General features: G+C 38.7%; 1 protein-coding gene across 1 annotated transcript; it reads left to right on the forward strand.

Annotated features, from left to right (window-relative positions):
• Nucleotides 1–140: 140 nt before the first annotated feature.
• LOC106175446 (uncharacterized) lies at nucleotides 141–13,296 on the forward strand. The gene is made up of 19 exons (XM_013557454.3): nucleotides 141–294; nucleotides 2,928–2,946; nucleotides 3,529–3,678; nucleotides 3,948–4,088; nucleotides 4,659–4,910; nucleotides 5,418–5,537; nucleotides 6,390–6,509; nucleotides 6,753–6,875; nucleotides 7,242–7,364; nucleotides 7,523–7,645; nucleotides 7,978–8,100; nucleotides 8,522–8,644; nucleotides 8,974–9,168; nucleotides 9,497–9,619; nucleotides 9,841–10,080; nucleotides 10,493–10,735; nucleotides 11,053–11,238; nucleotides 11,454–11,891; nucleotides 12,142–13,296. Exons 1-19 carry the CDS (start codon nucleotides 241–243, stop codon nucleotides 12,195–12,197), a joined length of 2,952 nt encoding a protein of 983 aa, XP_013412908.2. The 5' UTR covers nucleotides 141–240; the 3' UTR covers nucleotides 12,198–13,296.
• The last annotated feature ends 8,544 nt before the right edge of the window (nucleotides 13,297–21,840 follow it).

Here is a 21,840-nt window from a genome sequence, read left to right on the forward strand (position 1 = left end):
TTAAAATTACAATAATGTAACTGTTAATTTTAAAAAATCTACAGTAAATAATTTGTTAGGAAATGTGTGAAAGAATAAATAATTTAAATGAAACGGTGTTCGGTTCCATACTTTTTAAGACCCCTGTCAAATCAATGCTCCAGTTAAGTTTTAAACTCGTCCGTATCCGCATTGCCTTTTATTGCTAAACTGTGCCGCTGCACGGCAAAGAGCGCCATAGATTACAACTCTCAGTTCACAATGCAGGCAGGACGTTTGCTGAATGTGTTGTTACTGGCTACGTTTGCCGTACTGGTAAGTCTCTCTCTCTCTCTCTCTCTCTCTCTCTCTCTCTCTCTCTCTGTGTGTGTGTGTGTGTGTGTGTGTGTGTGTGTGTGTGTGTGACAGAGAGAGAGAGAGAGAGAGAGAGAGCAGTATTATTCGGGTTATTCGAAAATGTGTTGTGTACTTATGTAGAAATGTTCAAACTGAATTTTAAAAAAATATTCACATGGGAGCAGTATTAAAAGTTTAAAAAAACAGTACGGAGAACATGTCCCAAGAATTTAGAGGACGTATTAAAATTGGCAACCAGGCGACCTTAGACCCTCTACCAAGGTCGCGCAGTGAAATTGTTTCACTGAATATTTACAGGTAATTCTCTGAATATTCACTAACTGTGCATAGTGTGAGCAATTTTGCTCAACAAAGGCGTTATCACTCAGCTGCTCACTGACAGAGTAACAATATCCGGTCTGCAGATAGTAATAGGGTGCATTCCCAGAGATTTAGATCGATCCAGAGATTTAGATTTAGATCGACCTAACTCCCTGGAGTTCACGCTAAATTGCAGTCAGCCGAGTGTACACCATAGTTAATTACCCCCTTACAGCTTTTAGTAGGCGGGACAGACGCTTAAGCCGGCTAAGCTGAAAGTCATCTAGTGAGACTCCCCACAGGGATAGATCGATCTAAAATCTATGGGAATGGGGTCATAGACTTACCAGCGACATTTGTGGATCTGGTGAGCTTGCTTTTAAACTATGTCACGACCCGTCCACCCCACCCCCCAAATCCTCAACGTCAAATTATTGGAAATCCTAGTTCCACTTATCTAAAATGCGATAGTGGTCCACCCCTGCATGAGAAAGGGTCAAATTTAAGTTTGAGAAAATAATATAATTGTTTTATTGCAGTATAGGACGCCTTATTGTAATATAGTGTCATTTTAATACGTTAGAGAGAGAGAGAGAGAGAGAGAGAGAGAGAGAGAGAGAGGTAGGAAGGGAGATGGAAGGAGGGAGAGAGAGAGTGGGAGAAAGGGAGGGAGAGAGAGGGGGGCGAAGTGGAACTTTAGCAGTTAAATTGATTATTAATTATAGGAAAGGGACATTAAGGTTCCATACCCCATACTCCATATTTATATATAGTATACCTCTGTATTAAGCCAACGGACATTGCACCCAAGCCGGATATAGGCCTATTTCTACTGTTACATAAACGGAAACCAGTTTTGCTTCAGACACACTCTACTTATAGTAAAAGGCAGGATTAAAATACCCTCCAGCAGAGTAAGAGAGAGATGTTTTTCAAGATATTCACAGATGTTGCTTTGGCTATTCTGTTCACATTTCTGTACTGTGTCGAGAATATTGTCAATATTTACAAGAGAAAAATTATGTCTCACCCAGCTGAAAACTCTTGAAGAATATATGTCTAGTTCTTTTGAAATCTGGTGCAACCCTTACGTCGTGAAATCGACGATTGAGGGACAGTTGCAATTTTTTTCAATATTTAATACCGTAGCTCTGGAGGTCACGAAGCACTAGCTAATTGCATATGTGTATTATTAACAACAAGGGCTGTTTGAGAAAACCCATCGTCTTTGGATCTTGATAATATTTGTACATCTGCTCAGTATCGAACGGCGTTCCCAGTGAAACTACTACTCTGTTCTTTTACAATGTATCACTGATTGCGTCTTAGTGGAGTGACTCGAATGTTAGGTTATGGGCGCATTCTCATAGATTTTAGATCGATCTTTCCCCATGGGGAGTCTCACTAGTTAACTGTCAGATAATCCGGCTTAAATGTCCGTCCCGCCTTCTACAAGCTGTAAGGGGGTAATTAACTGTCGTGCCCGCTCGGCTGACAGCTATTTAGCGTGAACCCCCAGGGGGTTAGGTCGATCTAGTTGGAGCGATCTAATCTCTGGGAATGGGGTCTATAAGAACCTACTTTATTAACTGTTCTCGCAATGTTTTTTAAAAATATTATTATTTTGGGGGTGGGGGAGTTTCAGAATTGTGATTTGTCGATCTTTTTTGCTGTGCTGAATGTAATGAAGATACATGTAACAGAAATCATAGCGTTTTAGAATAAAATATACATGTATTCTTTAAAAATTCAAACATTGCACTTTATGCTATGTGTGGTTTACTCAATATCCAATATATGATGCACAAGAACTATGTCCTTACCGAAAAAGGGAAAACGTTGGTGAGAACTGTGGTGAAATAAAAAAAAATCTATTATTCAAAACTCATCGTTTCTATCGTTGGGTGGATAGTTAGATTATTGATTCGGAAAAAAGGATGCCCGTGTTAAGCGTTAAAGATTACATTACAATCCATTTTTCTAACAACAGTCTCATACGGTGTGATCCCGGATGCTAGCATCCACTAAACAAAATAAATGCATGACTTAGATATTTAAAAAATTAAACGAATTCCATGATTGTGAAATATTAACCTATTGATATTGCAATTTGAACATTAGTATTTAGTTTCAGCTTCATGGTAAAACTTTCAGAATATGACCCAAGCCGCGACCTTTGTTATTTCTGTCTGTAATTCAACCACGGGCGTTATAACTTATTTTATTCTATAATTCACAACTGACTCATACAATCAAATGCTTCTCATGACATTTCCCTTTGATTATTTCAGGAGACATGCGGCAGAGCAAGTAAGTTTAATTTATCACCGAATGTCAGATCGTTGCAAATAGTTCATTTCATTGTTTTAACTTTCGTAAGTGCATGTCCATTTAAAAATTAAAGTCCCAATAAGTTAGTTTAAACAGACAGGCGGAACTCGCCTCAATATTTCAGCTGCGTGGGCTTAAGTGAAGATATTCAGGTTAACGTTCAGGATTTCATACCCAATTATAACATTATTATAAAGATGTTACATATGAAAGTATTTTATTGTAATGTGTGTTGTCATAGGGTATAAATCGATTGATTATGAAAAATCTTTTTAGAAAAGTTTTTTAAATACATCTATTCATTTATGTATTTAGCAATACTTTTCTTAAAGCTATGATAAAAATCTAATTTTTTCAATTTTGATAGAAATTGGATTAGATTAAGGTAAGGAACGTCCATTTGTATATATACTCCAGTTATCATTTTTACAAAAAACGAGTGGCAGGTTTTCATTTTTAAGTAGAAAAATCTGTATGCAAGTTCCAGATAGGTGTATATTTTTGATTTTTTTTCATAATCTAATAGTGTGATATGAATGATGTTTTTTTTTTCAAATTTAGCCAAGAGCCCGTGTGACATCAACAATGGTCAGTGCAGTGACAGGTGTGTCCCGTACCCAAATTACCAAATACAATACGACAATCTTCCTTCTGGATACTACTGCGCATGTCCTAGAGGGAAAGAAACATTCAGAGGGACTCTTTGTTTGCGTAAGTATAGAAATGTGTGTGTGTGTGTGGGGGGGGGGGGGGGATGGGGGGTAAGCGAGAGTGTGGGTGAGTGGGTGAGTGGGTGTGTGGGTCGGTTCGTTTGGTGAGCTGATTCTAGAATTAATTTTATTTGAAGTACAAAAACGAAAATATTGAAGTATGATTACATACAGTTGTAGGACGATTAAATGAAATGTTAAAGCCCAAGTAGTTTTGACACAAACCCTAGGCATTTTAAAATATTATCTTATAGTTTCTCTTTTTTACAGTACGAAACCATCCCTGTTTTGGTTACCGCCATTGCAGAAGCTCTGAAAAATGTGTCCCCACGGGAAGCCGAGACGGATACGGTTACAGGTGCGACTGTAGGGAGGGCTATATTCCCAGAGAAAATGGACGCGGATGCCGGCGTAAGTGTTATGTGTCATGTTCGAAGTATTATATTTCACGGTCAACTGTGTTTGTGTTCCAATGGGGTATACAGGATTCTGTTCTCCCCACACCACGCTTCGCTGGCAAAGCTACAGCAGTAGATATGTACATTTGATATCATGCAATATTAATAGGGAACATTGATAGAAGAATTGCTTGTTTTTTGTCTTTGTTTTGCTTGTATCACTGATGTTCCCCCTCCCCCCCCCCCCAAGTACGCCATTGCTGTTTTTTTTTAATTGAGGGGGGGGGGGGGGGTAGAAGGGTGAACCTCCAAACTGTTCAAATTAACGAGGCCGCAATTGTTGTTCATATTTAAAGTAGTGCACACGTACAAATATGTGTCATCTATTATTAAATCCCCAAACGCGTTTATTTGTCAATAAGATGATTTTATATTTTTCACGAAAAACTCGTAAACGGATTATTCTTTTCAACCAATATAACAAATAAAGTTCTGTGGATACTGATTTATTCATTTTGAGCAAATTAACCAAGTAATTACCTTAAAATAACATTCATCCCATGCTTATCAACATTAAATACAGTTGCCCCTGTGAAACGCACTACGCCAGCACAGACTACGGTGGACGGGGGACAACGACGGACTCTCAGGACCAGAATAACCCCAGCACCTTTCTTCACCAATCTAACCACACCTGCGCCCACAGCGGCACCTCACCCCTGTGACGTCAACAATGGCGACTGTGAGCACAGATGTAGGAGGACCTCGTCAACGGCACGTGTCTGCGAGTGTCGTCTTGGTTATAGGCTGCTCGGCGACGGCCTATCATGCGAGGGTAAGACAGAGACGGTGTTTGCTGGTTTCCTTGTTTAAAAGTTAAAATATTTTGAATTTGTTTTCAAAATATCTGGTTTTTGTGGATACCCGTATACAGTTTGCAGGTAAGATTGGCAGCTTTTCGTTTCGTATATTCCAAATTAGTTCACTCGAAAGGGAATCCCATTGGCTTGGAGCTGAAAACTTAACGCTCTAGCACTTTTAATCAATAAAAACTTTGGCCTGTGGCTATGACCTAAATCCTAAAGTTCACGGGTTTAATAGCATTAACGGTACCTGCATTTGTTTTGAAACACTCCCCGTTTTTCGGGATATTGCATCTCTAGTACTCCATCCCCCAGAGTATCAGAGTAGTGACCAGTGACTCTCCTCTAGCTGACATTTTCCAAAAACGTAGGTTGCTTCACCACTTGTTGAGCAGTCTTGCTCACCATATCAAAGTTTTTATAAGAATAAGCGTAACTAAAGTAATAATTCAACAATCTGTTAACATCGATTCTTGCAGAAGTAGATCCCTGTGAAAACAATGGCGGGTGCAGTGACGTCTGCATAGCTAACTGGCCAAACCGCACGTGTAGCTGCCGTATTGGTTACAAGCTTGGCAGTGACCAAAAGACATGCATAGGTAAGCTACATTTTCAATTTCTCGTTATGCGCACACATATTTACTTTTGTTCATTTTGGCAGTTTTTGTTTACAAAATTTCACAATCAGCGCACATTGTGCTGCTTTATTAGTATTATTCTTATTATAATTATTCTTCAAGAGAATGTGGAATCTAAGGATGACACAGTAGACCACGTTAACCCCCCTTCCTCAAAACCAAGCAATTTCCCATCCTTTTTAGAGAAAAATCCCCTCTTCGGCTATTTTATCCATATCTATTATTTATTAATTAATTAATTTATTTTTTACTTTTATGGTTTGATAGTAAATGTACAACATGTCTCAAAAGTTTTTTTTTTCAAATTTTGATAAAGCATTCAGGAATGACAGTTCTTCGGAGTAAAAGAAGTTATTTCAATTCAGGCTTAATTTCAGTCTCCTTACTTTTTTTTTTTCAAAATATCAAAAATGCCTTTTTTTGTTGTAAAGGTGCCCTCTATTTGTTCTGTCTAGTAGTTTATTATTATTATTATTATTATTATTATTATTATTATTATTATTATTATTATTATTATTATTATTGTGTAAATGAGTATTTTAACAGATACCTTCCCCTGTTGGTCAGCTGTGGGGGGATTATGGGTATATGAAAGGGCGGGGTGTGACGTCCATAATTTTCTCACTCAAAGGATTTTATTTTATTGAAAGTTGACTTCTGTCTGACAAATTGAAATCGTGATTAATACATTTCTTTTATTATCATCATCATTTCTTTGTTATCATCATCATCCTTATTATCCTTATTATTATTATTATTATCATTATTATTATTATTATTATTATTATTATTATTATTATTATTTCCCTGCAGATGTTGACGAGTGTTGGGAGGGGACTGCCCGCTGTGAACAGGACTGTATTAACGTACCGGGGTCTTATCGCTGTGCATGCCAACGTGGATATAGCTTGAAGCAAGGAAACAGATGTGAAGGTAAACCATAGAGATAAATATATAGTGCACAGGCACCGGCTGAGCAGCAGAAGCCTATTTTACTAATTTTTACTATTTTTTTTTTAGACTGTCCATTTGATATTTGACTAAGAGCACTTGTGATTTATTGAAAAACATAAATAAATATGATAGTCACATCTACTACGTTACGCGGGATTTACATAAAAATTGTATATTTCATTTGGGAGGACTATAAATGTATCATGTTGTTTATATTTTCAGATATTGATGAGTGCCGGATCAACAATGGTGGATGCAGTGACTCATGTTATAATACCCCCGGGTCGTACAAGTGTCACTGCCCGCCTGGGTTCTACTTACTTAGTGATGGCAAGAACTGTGAACGTAAGTTGATCTATTTACACCCCAATAGCTCTCTCTCTCTCTCTCTCTCTCTCTCTCTCTCTCTCACACACACACACACACACACACACGTACTTCCTATTCAAGCCCTCGATTTGCATATATAGAATGGTACACGTCGACGAAGATAATTTACTGTGAAGTGTAGGGAGCAAGTCTGAAAAAAATCGCTTTTTTTCTTTCGTTTTGCCAGTTTAGCGTTTTTTAGGGAAGTAGAAATGGGGGAGCTGGTACCTTGAGAGCTAAGGGGTCACGTGACGGGTCTGCCATTACGCACACGCCCAACTCCACCTCCTCAAGGCTGGGTTAGTAAGGGAATATCTTACACTTTTAATATCGATGTTTCAGAGAAGTGGAAATGCTCCAGATATGGCTGTGAGCACAACTGTGAGCATCCTATCATCCAGTTTGAACCGTACTGTACTTGTAATACCGGATACACGCTCACCCAGGACCAGAAACACTGCACAGGTGAACATTATCACGTGTATTTTTCATGTATTTTAACGCTAATTCAGCTATTCAGTCCGTTAGTCATTCTGCGATGTAGCCTACTGATTTACGCAAATGTCTATTTATTTTTTAAATTTTATTTATTTATTAATTTATTAAAATGTTGTCCACTTCAGATATGGACGAATGTCGTCTTGGCTTCCACAAGTGCTCTCATTCCTGTCAAAACACGGTGGGCGGATACCAGTGTTCTTGTCCTGCTGGGATGAAACTTGCCGCGGACCAGAGGACATGCGAATGTAAGGTTTACACAAGCTAGTGGGGGGAATCCCATTTGGCCCAGCCCGCTACCATGTCTTTATTTATTTGATATAATTTATGTGCATATTTTCTGTCTCTCATTGCAATAGATGCATACCAGAAATGATATGTAACTGCACTGTATGTAAATACAGTGATACTGAGATTGCTGCCTGAAAATAAACACTGTATATATACACTTCATAGGCCAAGAGTTTGGTCTACTAGTTCTACATACTTTTAGCGCCGAATTAGTATTGTAATATATATATATATATATATATATATATATATATATATATATACACACATACCCCGGTTGTATTTTCAGCCGATGTCACCTGTGCTACATTAGGCTGTAGTTTCCGATGCCAACAAAATGACCCAGCATCCCCTGCCAGATGCATTTGCCAGGGAGGTTTCCGACTCAATGCCGATGGTAGAACTTGCATGGGTGGGTTCCAGTGTATTGTACCGAAACAGAAATACCGGCATTAAATTAGTTAACATGTTATAGAATTGTCATTAGAGAAATGAAATTTGCACTCGGAAAGAATACAGTCAAATGCATAACCTACAAATCTGAATACTTCGTCACAACTTTGTCAAGTATCTTTGTGTGTTACTCCAATTACATATTCAATTCTGACACAATTAAACAATACATTTCCACAAATAGAAGTACCAGTTGTATTAAACTAATGGTTCAAATGATTTGAAGTAACAATCCTCTCTGATCCACGTCTAGTTTTATGAAAAATAATTTTGTAAAAGTGGAACCTATTTTGAAACATTGGTATAAGTCTATATTACACGTTGAAAGTTTACAAGTAGTTTTATCCAGAGACTTTTTAATCATTAAAATTTTTTTTCAGACATTGACGAATGTTCAGAGACAAATCATGGTTGCAGTGAACGCTGCGTTAACACGCCGGGAGATTACCGGTGCGAGTGTGGGCCTGGAAAATATTTGAGCAATGACTTGAAGACATGCATTGGTAAGTGTTTAAATCTTGTATTGTCGTTTCTTTGTTTGAGAAGCATTATTTAAAAGATTTATTTGTAAAACACCAACCGTTAAAGTAGGCTTATGTATTATTATTTAGCTTACCATTAATTTCCTGACCAAAGTCCTCAAAATGTGAGTTTCGTTGAAATTCAATTTAATTGCTGTCATTAAGAATGTCTTTATCTATTTTGACCTTCCCAGCAAACACGTCACGTTCAGATCACGTGACTAGCACGTTACTACCACATTATAACGTCACAGCAACGTGATAGCCACGTGCTCCGAACGTGACGTGTTTGCTTGGTTTCTACACTGTAGTTTCCACAACGACAATGTGTCCAAGGCCCAGACTTCACCGAGGATCATTTCCAAATTGTGGCAGTGGGGTGTCAGTATTTGTCCCGGGGACGACTTGCGAACGACAGTGCAACAATGGCTTCGAACTTCGCGGAAAAAAATGGATCACGTGCCAGAATGATGGCACATGGTCAAACTATTATGGACAATGTAAAGGTTGGTGTAGGACACTAACAGACACAGATATGTGGAGAGATTGTATGTAGGTTCAGGAACGGTTTCTCACCACAACATAAATTCGCTTCCAACTGCTTACACCAATCAAAATTAATGCAGGCAAATAGTTGTGTTGGGGCTACGTTTAGGTAACCCTCTTATACGTAATTTACCGGGGTTATTAAGTAATTAATCTTTCATATCGTTTTTACACAGATTGAAGTGTAACGCAATGTAGTATAAAAGGGTCATAGATGTACTAAAAAGAGGTACTTTTTCAGTAAAATCCAAATGGAGGTAATCTCAATGTAATAATCTTCCTTTTTAGACATAAATGAATGTGAGACAAATAATGGCGGTTGTGAGCAGAATTGTTATGACTTCCAAGGCGGCCATTCTTGCGGATGTAACAGTGGTTTTAAACTGCGAAATGATGCAAAGACTTGTAAAGGTATGATCAGTGCATCGTTGGGTAGAGAGCGAGTGGCGAATAAAGAGCGAACAGTGCGATTTTCTTTTTGTTTCGACTGGATCTGTGTCGCCTCTTTGTCTGTATATATGTGTCTGATTGTTTGTATTTGCTTTTTGTTCAATCTTGACGGAGAGAGGGAGAGAGAAGAGAGAGAGAGACCTTTATAGAACAAAGTCATGCTTGAACTTGACGCTTTTCAGATGCCACGCCTCCTAAATTCGAGACCTGTCCACAGAATATTGACAAAAATACGGATCCAGGAAGACCGAATGCTACAGTCACGTGGGATTCCCCGCGATACTCGGATAACGTGGAGGTCACCAGCCTGAACGGACCACCCAATACAGTAGATCTCCCAGTTGGGTTCCACAGTATTGTATACACTGCCACCGACGGAGAGGGAAATAAAGCTACTTGTGCCTTCACGGTACATGTGAAAGGTGAGGGATTTATTTGACCAAAGAAGTTATCCTAACACTACCCTTCGATAGGGGGCTCTGCAGTCTGTTAGTAAATTGAATACATCTTTTATGTAATTATGTAACAAACTACGATCTGCTACAGGCCATCTCATCAGACTATAGAAAGCCAAGATTTTATCCCAAGAGGGACACAGGCACAGAAAGTGAAGAAACCAATCATCATAACAATTCAAGTCCCAAATCCTGAAACCCGGCGAGAATCCAGCAACGCCCTCTCCCTCCTTGACTACGTTTAATTCTAGCTTTCAAAACTCACTCCAACGTGTCAGTTATATGTTCATATAAAATTGAACATTTGAAACTCCACGCCTCCAGGAGAAACACATTTAGTCTCCAAGAAATGACCGAGAAATGTACATTTTTGTTTTAGATCAAGAACCTCCTTCTTTCATCAACTGCCCCAATCCAATATCAGTGAACGTCCAAGAAGGTATCCTCGTGAAACACCTCACGTGGGATTTGCCGGTCTTTTCGGACAACTCTGGTCAGGTGGACGTGGTGGACAACGTGCCTGTCAATAATGACTTCCCCTTTGGAGAGACTACGGTGAGATATGTCGGGAAAGATGCCTCGGGGAACACGGCCACTTGCGAGTTTTTAGTCAACGTTACACGTAAGTACATAAGTTATTATACTGATGCATCTATGGAGATCTACTATAAAAATGTGATATCTAATCCAAGCTGTCGGTCCCTAGGCCTTCTTAAGGGATTTTTAAAAAAAAATCCAAGTACATGTGGACGTGAAGCAATTTTAAACGAAGGGCGACAAGCAACATGCATTAAAAACTAATACTAACTATAATCAAATCCTGCTTACAACGCAAGTGTCATATTACAAGAAAAGTAGTTTGGGAGGCCTGGTAAATGTGCACGTACATGCACAAATAATGGGTTTCTACTGCTTTGCAAGTAACGCTCACTCTTTCAGGAACGGAATGTGAACCCCTCGAAAAACCGCGAAATGGCACTCACGACTGTGACACGTGGAGGTTGGGCAAATTTTGCCACGTGAGCTGTGACGATGGATTTGGTTTCGTAGACCCCCCACCTGACGAGTATGTCTGCGGACCGCAAGGAACATGGGTTCCTAACAACAATGTCCCCGACTGTTACCGTGAGTAATCTATTCATTTTTAATAGCTAACAGGCACTTTGTGGATATCGCTTTTATTTTATTTTTTTATTTTTACCTGCATCAATAAGAGAGAATTTTTCATCGGCATCGATTTACCTGTTTGTGTGTCTTCACATATTTTTCAAAAAATTCCATGAAAGACAAAAAAGATTTGCTTGAATATGCAAGAGTGAAAATCGTGAATTTCTTTTTAGCCGTTGCCCCTCCTTTGGAGACAGATCTTACTTTCACTGCGACATATAAAGCCCCTTGTCCCACAGAAAACCAAAGACGAGATATTATCGGCATGCTGATGGACTCTCAGATGCTTAATCTTCAGACGCTTTGCTGGCACAACGGAAGTGAGTCTTGCGACTACGGGCCGGCCTCCATTACATGTGATGGGAGTGGCAGTGAATTTAACGTGTCCTTTAAGAGTCTGGAAGATCTCACCACACACCCGGCGCTGAACAAGTACATGAGAGATTTAATTACATCGCTGCAGAAAAACAGTCGTTATCCATTCTTTTTTGCTGCGTATATCCCATCGGTTGGTGTGCTTGGACCCAAGGTGAACAGACAGAACCTCGCTCTCATACCGGAACTGCAGTTGACATGCGCTGTTGGACAGGTGGCCAGAAATCATCAGTGCGGTACGTGAGACGACAGCTATAGACGGCCAACCTTTCTCTTCTGCTGTCAACCTCCCCTCCTTTTTCCCCTCCCTCTCCAATCTCAAGAAAATATCAAAATTCCACCGCCTCACATCTAACATAAATTGAGTAATAGTAGGATACATGTATTTCACAAGTTCAAATAGTATTGGACAAAAAAAAAAAAAAAAAAAAAAAAAACGTAAGATTTCATCATAATTCAGATTGATTATCGTTTCTTTTATTTCAGTTATCTGTGGTGACCAGCCTTGTGACGATTTCCTACCACCTGTGACCAGCCAGTAAACTGCCCACGACAATACACACTTTTCTTTGACAATAGACTAAATATATAACGAACTTTATGGTATACTGGGCCCACCGTTACTAGGGCCTTCTTCCATTTATGAAAAACCAACTCAAATCAAATATGTATTGTTCTTAAACATTAGTCAAGTATTAATAAATATAAAACAGGCGCAAAACTTTATTTAATTGGATTTTTACCGATTTATCCTAGACTAAAATCTTCGTCTTAAAGCTTTTGACAATGTCCTGTTGTGAAATGGGCTCCTCAGCGGAGGCGTGTTTGTTATAACGTGCTTCCGTTACAAGAAATGTGTCCGTTACAAAGTTTATCTGTGACGGGACGCATCCGTTCCAAGATGTACTGATATCTTTGGTGTCCAAAATACCCCAAAATGTTACCACATTCACTTATTCAGTCCAAATATATAGCACCGTGAAGCAGGTGAGAAGTGTGTCCCACAGACTACGTACACAGCTTTTAAACCAGATTTTAAGCACATTGTTGAAGTGGTCAAATTACATTTGTAAACTTTTATTTTTGCCTTAGTGTTGAAGCAGCTTTACATATTTTCTTATCCACCAGTATGTGCAAAGACCTTGAAAACCGTAAAACTAATTTTGTTTGTTTTGATGGGATAATTTAAAGAGAAACACAAAAGTAGGGTCAAATAAAATGACACGGATTATTTGCAAATTGGGAAGTTTCTCTTCTCTCGTTATAATGGCAGATTACTGTAATTGATTGCTGTAATTTTAGGCGAAGAATGAGAGATATCTGTTTTTTCACAAAGTGATTAACATTTGGAAACGGATGGTATGTGCACGCTTGCATTTTCAGATCCTTGAATGTTTCCCCGTAAAAATGCAACGCGTCTTGTTTGAATGTGTTTCTCATGCAGGCAATTATTCATATTTTTTTTCGCATTTTCTGGTTTTTGGAAAACCGAAATAAAATGACTGAAATGTCAAAAGATGCTTAATTTTACGTATCCTTCATCAAACAAAATTTGAATTGACTTGTAAGTAATTGCAATATGCACATTTAAACACTAGAAATGTATGGGTATATCCAGAAATAAATATTATATGGAAAGTAGTTTAAGATTTCCTTTGTCTTAAACCGTCCCTGTCTCGATTATACGGGAACACGTTTTATGTATTCAATACTGTAAAAACGCCGCTCAAAAATTCTTTCAATCTGTCTTTCTCTCTATCTTTCAAAAACTGTCGGATCTCTCCCCCTCCTCTGCAAAATACGGATCAAATGCGTTAATAAATACAGAGGTAAATGAATAAGTAAACAGGAACCTATGACTTAACGAAATGCTGCATAGCATTGTGTGCACACTGTGTAGAGATGCCAAAAATGAACCGTATTCTTTAAGTGCCGGACTTCGCGTTTCCGTGCAGATTCTGCTTTTTCTGTTTCCGGTTTGTGTCACATTGTAAATGATGACTGTCGACCGACATAAACAAAGCTTTACAAACGTCTGTTGTGATCAGCGTCAAATGAACTGCTGGTTTATGATGTTTACGTCCACTGAAAAATAGATGATGGCATTTGCACCTTTCTCTGTGCGTCCATTTAGTTTTCCTGGAAATGCTTCTGCTTGCCTTTTATGTAAATGGAAGCATAATTGCCTTTCCTCGGAACGCTTCTGGGGATAAGAACTATTGTACAAGTACATGAATTCGAATTTGATATCTTCCAATGACCTTAGTACTTCTCTCTCTCTCTCTCTCTCTCTCTCTCTCTCTCATAAGCAGATGCGTCATTTGTACATGTGGCAGGATGACGGGTGTTAAAACAGGTAAAAAGTAAAGCAGAGCTTACAAAAAAACTAAAAAAAAAAATCAAGTACAGTTCATTTATAAAATAAACAAATAGACGACACACGTACTCTAGCCATTTAAATGCTAAAACTGGAAATTTTATTGACTTTACAATCTCCAGAACTTGAACTGACAAATGCATTCGTAAAAACCGTCGATCTATAAAAACTGATCTAAATGGAATTATTAACGTGGTCGGCATCTATCAACGTTAGATGGTTCTTTTCATCAAAGCGTTATCACATGTTGCTTCGGGTTGCGATCATTTTAATACGATAAGGCCATGATCATTTGTGGACGTGGCCCCAGGGGATATGGCTGTCGATCTCTTATCTCAATGATATTTATAAATTCGTTTAGCTAGCTAGTTTTAGATGGGGGAATATTACAGCTGCTCTTCTTGTCACGTGACATAAACTGCCATCCAACTTTTCACAGGCGGATTAAGCATAAGGAAGAGAGGTGGGTGGGTAGGCTTTTTATTCTTCTCCCCCCACCTCATTTTTAAATGACAGAGCTAGATGCATTTTGCAGTAATTGTTCTCTGGACCTACATTTTAGTATATGAAAACATATTCAATCAAATTTTGTAAGACAAATCAAGCTTTTATGGAATGCTCAATATAAGATTTTATTATTATCATTATTATTGTTATTAGTTCTTGCTTCTACTCGAGACTTTAGCATTTCCAATTTTAATTTAATTATACAAAACTAAAGGAAGGCTATCAGAACAGAACCTTTTGCAGTACACTCAAATGTCAATGGTCAGAGGTAATATAGTCCATTTTCTTCCATTATACGTTTTCCTGAAGTATCCCTCTTAATATCCAAATATAGAATACCTTTCACACTTCTTCCGCCTTGTCAGTGTCCGACACTGAACTTCCATCAAAAAGATTCATTTTTATATGTGACCTTGACATGCCCTTGGCATGACCTTCCGAGAGGCCGTCACATTCGTCCTTTGGAGTTTCCTTCAGATCGCCAATTGATCGGTCATTGGGATCTGTCGATAGCGTCGTTTGCCGTTTGAACGGATTTCGCGCACAGAGGCACGCACGGACCGCTTTAGAAAAGGCTCTCCGAAATTTGGACGAAAAAGTGTTATACAAAATTGGGTTGACGGCACTATTTAAGTAAAACAGCGCCCTGACGATTGACGTTAAATTAAGCCATCCATCCACAGAGAGCTTCTTCTTGTCTAATGTGTTCCCAAACACAGCCCACAGTGAGAAGACTCTGAACGGTAATAAACAGGCAAAGAAGACAACCGTCACGGCAATAATCACTATTATTACCTGTTTTCTCTTTTTTAGGGAGTACCTCTGTGAAGTTTCTGATCCTCCTAGTTTCTTTCGGTTTGCTTTTGCCAAGGTCCAACAGATGGGGCTGTAGATGCAGACGAGAAGACAGACGGGCAAAAAGAAGAAGAGAGACGTCGTTACTATGACGTACACGCGCTTCCAGACTGTATTGATCGAAGTATTGCAGGTGGTTATCCGGTCGCCATTTGCGTAAAATGACGTCGTTTCCTCGGCGATGACCAAGAAAGGAGAAGTGGCTAGCGCCGAGGTCACCCACACGCTGACCAATGATAAAATGACCTGGCGTCTGGTCCACCTGATGTGGGCGTAAAATGGTTTACATATGACGTAATAGCGTTCAATGCTGATACCAACAATAGACATGGCCGAGGCGTGTTCTACTAAGTGCTCCAAGAACGGCACGGTTTTACCTAAAATCAAATTGAAAAACGTTCTTCTAACACAAAAATAGAAAACAGAAACCACCAATTTTGCCTCTAGGTAAAATTTTATCTAGTTCATGGAAAAGGTCTACTTTTTAAGAAAAGAACCCCCTTTTGGAATTGCTGGCTACGGGCCTGTTAGATTAAAAAAATATTCGTGTGAAACAAAACGCCTGGGCAACTAATCTACACAGCACTTTTCAAAGTTACTTCATAATATAAATGGTGTTCTGGTACTTACACATAACCTCTCCTAGCGTCCAGACTTCGTTCGCATACACCTCAATCATGGCGGCCGACATACAAACAACAAGGACCAACAGGTCAGCAACGCTGAGATTAGCAATGAATAAATCGGTAGATTTCCTCATGTGTTTGTTTTTCAGGATGACGAAGAGCACCAGAAGATTACCGGAAACACCCGAGATGAAAATGAACATAAAGGTGACAGAGATCCAGACCAATATATAAAGCGGCCATGTTCTGAGGTTTTCGGTGATGCTTTGATTATTGCGCAACGGTTCAGTGATGTTGTATTCCATTTCAGTTACAGATCTTGTCCGTTTTTTTTTTTTTTTTTTTTTCAAAAAGAAAAAAATTACTTTTAAAGATTACCCAAATGAATTGTTTTTATTCTTGTTTTCCCCCAATGTGAAATGCTTTACGAAATCTTCCCACCTCTTCTTTAATTTTTGGTTCAAATCTGCAACATTCGTCTTTCCGTTAGGAAGAACACATCCAGGTTTACTCCGTCCTCTCTGTTTAATTCCAGTTTCAGCTGTCATACAGAAATTTCATATTCACCGTATATCGTATTTTTATCTTCAAGTTAGTTATTTAATTCGCCCTCCGAGCTTTGCGTGCATATTTGATAATAACAGCACCTATGAATGACAGATATACAAATGATTCTGCCTTCTCCATTTCTGAAACACCCGAACGCTCTCGTTCAACTGACAATTCAACGCACAAGTGATGGAACGTTGATGGAAACCTTTGACAGCTTCCTTATCAATCTGTGAAGGCTTAAAGTTCCATTGGGAAACCGCATGGAAAAATCACTGCTTTGTTTTTATCATTTAATTATCTGGAAAACCCATTACCGCCATCTTCTAATGTAAAACTGCTGCTATAGTGACATGGTACTTGGTGACACACCAGCAGTCGTTGACTACAGCGTGTGAGCTAGTGCTCGATCTTTATATAGAGCTTGTCTTGTGACCAACAAGTTTGACCCCCATGACTTATGGGTTCAAACTATTCGCTCAACATCGAGGGATTTCCGTGTGTTTGGCGGCACATGATATGTAGTTTGTACAGTGTACGTACCCGTTTGAATGGTACTGGTATGCTGTACTCGGTTAAAGATTTCCAATGTCATATTTTCTATCTGTGTGCTAATTTTCCGAGGCCATTCACCTCTCTCATTTCACGTCTTAAAGACTTTAAATCCCCTCAAATTAAAGAACCTGGCGCCGATGGTTCCTCCTGGAATGCATGGGAAGACAGGGCGGTCTAAACGACTGACAGTCATTCAAAACTAAGTTATTGAATTAAAAATAGAATAAAATATCTTATCCGAATGCAGGGACGGGTCTATGAATGAGTCTATTGCTTTTTTTCTCGAGGAAAGTTCATTTTGAGTACTTTTAACACCAGCAGTCCTACACATCAGGGTTTGAGCTATATCGCAACTTCATTAAAAACATTCCAAGCACTATACATGTATAACAGGGCCGAGCATCAGCTAAATTTGATAGCGCCAGCTTTCTATTACCAACAGTCAATCACCCTGGGTTTCATAGGTTTCATAGGAGTTTCATACACTGGAAACAGCAATGAAATGCTGATCGATAAAAGAGATCAGTTTGAAATGGCCTCTTCAACTCGGGGCTTGGTAAGCAGGCATGCAGACGTTCTTATTCCGTCAATTACCATTAAAAACATACACAGACCTTTATAGAGTAAAATTCATTTTTCCTGGAAATTTTAGTTATTTCACTTTCTCAACAAGGTATAACCCACCATCGAGAAACCGTTGCCGAAGATATGATCGAAGAAAAAAAAGGTTTTGTAATTTAAATCGTGCTGTAGGGAAATTTCGGCTTGATAAAACAAATCCATCGTGCCCGTTTATAATGAAGATCTATGGTATGAAATGACAGAAATACAATAATTGAGGCACTGTGTTTTCATTATACGGATAAGAATGAAAATTATTGTGTCGTGTTGAGTTATACCGAGACGCCATTGAAGATCAACCTATTTCAGGAAAATGAAAAAAAAAAAGTATTCTATAATATTGATGATTCGTTTTACGTACAGAATTTTTTAGCGAAAGTTATCCATTTCTCAGGAATGTGTCATCCATTTTTATCATCATTTTTACAAGAGTTGACTTTTTCCGGACAGTCTCCCCCTCTTCCTCCGAGAGCACAAGGTGAAACTATAAATGATGATGATCTCTGACAGCGAATCATTATTTTTATTATTTTTCAAAAGTGAACTGAGGGCCGCCACCCCCCCCCCCCCAACCCCCACCCCAGCGTACGATTCGTAGACTATGTCTGGCTTGTTTTGCATTCCACCTTCAAATAACTTTAATATGACGCCAGTGTTGGGGTACTAGTTGATTTAGGGAGGGGGAGACACAAATAGCGTGAATCACTCTCCAAAATGAAGATGGCGCTTTTGAAAAATAAAAATATATGTATGTATTGCTTCCAAAATAATATGTAAAGTGCTTCTCTTGCAGAATGAAAGATGTGCCATTATTTACATTTTCCTCGTGCTCGGCCCTGAAATATGTATAACTAACAGAGATTGGTCAATGGATGCCATTAATTTAAGATTGGTGATCTGCGGAAATCGTAATTGTAATAAATTAGATAGATATGATCAAATAAGGTATTATCTACAGTTAATCTGCTATTTTTCATAATTCATACGAGGACACCGTGAATGAAGCGTAAAATCAAAGATAGAATTTTTGCCGTGAATAATGACCCGTTTACTGATAAAGTGACCATTTTAGAAAGGCCGAGGGAAGCGGTACAAGGTCATCCCCCCTCCTCCCCCGAATGCATTAGATCCTTTTCTTTTTAAAAGCACATTAACTTCGATCCGGGCTGTTATACGACTTCACTATTTCCTCCCTACTAACAGGCTTCAATCTTCCGTTGACGCTTCAATTTCTTTTTTCGACGGGTCAACGACATGTGGCAGTGTACTGCCAACCATGTACCAACATCATGAAATAAATCGACTCATGGTGTTAGTGATTAATTATTCTACGTTATCACACTTTGCCATTAGCCGACTTAATTGCTGTCAGGTGCCAAGAGCGTTGGCCATGATAAGATTCTAAGAAATCCACTTAGGTTAAGCATTCTCAAGTGCCATTATTGTCTTTAGTGCATGTTGAAGAATGCGTTAATAGCAAGTCATCACAATCAAGATGCCCAGTATATATTCCTTTATATCGATATGTTTATGCCTAAATTATTATTAGAATTAGCTGGAAGGTGCTTTCTTATACAATTTTTTTTTCTTTTTGTAATTTGGCATCAATGTAATTTATATTAGACGTTGCGAAATGACGTTCCTGTACATGTTGTGTTTGAACTCTACCATTTTATCGGCAGCACACTTAGTTACCGTCTGTAAGAATATCATCAATCATAAAGGAAGCCAAAGTAGTCAACGTTATTTCTCTGGGCGCTCTGCATTTCTCATGTCTAAGATGACCAATTTTGATTACTAGATACAAGCTCCCTTCAGAGTGAAATTGGCATTAGCCGATATAGAAAAGCTTGACAACGAACAACAGTCGAAGACAGCGTCTTCCTGTTGATCAATCACTGATACTTCTCTTTAAGGCCCCACACCAGACCGTAAATCGAATAGGTGTCATAAATATTATTGTCAAATTGATCACTTTTCTGAACTGCAGCCGTTTATTAATGCAAAAGATTGTATTTTCTCCGTCCTTTGATGGCCCTTATTTGTTCTCGTGACATTCCGATGCCGCGTTGGTCATTGCGGTGTACGTATACGGACGTGCGCATGCGTACCTGACCGGTCACATGGACACGAGAGCGAGATTTTCCCGTTGCCATAGGGTTTCGTGCCCGCTTTGAATTTCTGGAACCGTGCACGCTCCCGACTGTGCTCTGTGAACCTCCCACATTCCTAACGTGCGAGTATTTTTGTTTTAAGCAAAATAACTCCTATTAATTATATTCAAACTTAGTTTTCTTCACTTTTTTTTTTAATGCCACTTTTTTATCATTCCTTGAATCAATTGAAATTACTGTAGATTAATCTGATCTACGACCAACTTTTCTGATAAAATCTTTCTGGGTTTCTGGTAACCAAGTTCCTTGATGATACTCAGGGCACCAGTGGTGTGCTGTCTGGTTAAGTCATTTAAGGCTCTCCAGTTGAACGGATATGTTATAGGCCACAACCTTCTGACCATTTAGTGCCGTCGCTACATACCCTTCCGTTTATTTCTTTTATCAATAATTCAGCACTCGAAACACGCCGCTTTAACAAGGTGATGTTATTACTTTATTAATACTAACATCTTGTAGCTGCAATCTCCTTAATTGCCACAAAGTAAACCCTGAGTCTCAGAGTTCCATGAACTATACTGTATGTAGAATCTATAGCCAGGTTCACACTCCTGCGCTACGAGCTCAGCTACTGGCCACTAACGGTCGGCAGCAATCGGGTCACTTCGACGGCTTTCGGCACGTAAGCAATGATATATGATCTTGCGAGGACCAATACGCATGAACCGTGTGCTTTTGGCTTAAAATGAGGAAGCGCTCGGATGCAATAAATAAATAAATAAATAAATAAATAAATAAATAAATAAAATAATAATAATCATAAAAATTTTTAAAAAACATGTTCAAGTAACTGACTCAATAATAAATAAATGGATAGTCGATTTAATAAACAGTTGATAAAAGAGTTATTCGACATAATGCTTACAGAATACAGGGCGAAGAATTGTCTGACACATACACGCGCTGTGTTCATAAAATCATAAAATACACTCGCTTCCTTGTCACGAGTGAATGGAAAACATTAATTCAATACAACATTTCAATTATTATATTTCACATGCCTTTTCAAAGTTCGAGAATAGCAATCCGGTGCTTGACGAGTGTAATACCAGTGCAACGAGCCAGTCTCCCATTCCATTTTAAATGTGCTTCATAAACGAAAAAAAATTAGCTTGGAAACAGGTTTATAAATCGTAATCTTTCCTACGGTTTTCGCCTCGGTGTACCTCGGTACGTGTTTAAGGATACGTTTTGAAATCTCAGTGAACATCATAACGTTACTACAGTGTGTATATCTAAAGGTCTAGCGCACATTCTTTATATCCAGGGTACAAACTGTGGTCTGACGTGGTATGGTGACCTGGGTTGTCACTTGTTACCGGAGAATATTCATTTATGACGGGAAAGGAAGTTGACATCCCAAGTGCCTGCAACATGTACATGCAACCACTCAAATGCAACATGAAAGCTATACCATAGAATTTCTTTGTCTTAAAGGCACGAAAGGTACCTTGGATCTCTGGGAAGCAAATTTTTATTTTTCTGGAGATTTCAACGTGTTTTAACAACGGAAACAATACCCAAAAAACCGTTGACCAAAACAATCTTTTTAAAAGTCTCTGTGTCCGAATTTCCCAATACTTCAGAAATTCTCCTAATAGAACTAAACACTGGGGCATTTCACTCCTGACAGTGAAAGTTAGGATTTATAGGAGCGCTAGCAAGGCAGGGGTTTATAAATCTTGAATTACTGGGCGATGTTGGATACAGAATACTCAGGTGATAGGAAGGAAGGGGGTTGCCGAATTTTCGAAGAATTAGAATTATTTTGCAGTAGAATGCGAAACGCGGTTTGTATGGCATATTACCTGTATTTTTGTTTAGTATTTGAATAAAAAATGTGTGGAAAATCCTGACATTCGTTATCGACTTCAGCCCTGCTACAGTCGTGGGGACAACAACACTCGAACGATTATATCTG

Source organism: Lingula anatina, chromosome 9 (assembly GCF_051362555.1).
Source record: "Lingula anatina isolate TDL-2025a chromosome 9, LinAna3.0, whole genome shotgun sequence".
Lineage (NCBI taxonomy): Eukaryota > Metazoa > Brachiopoda > Lingulata > Lingulida > Lingulidae > Lingula > Lingula anatina.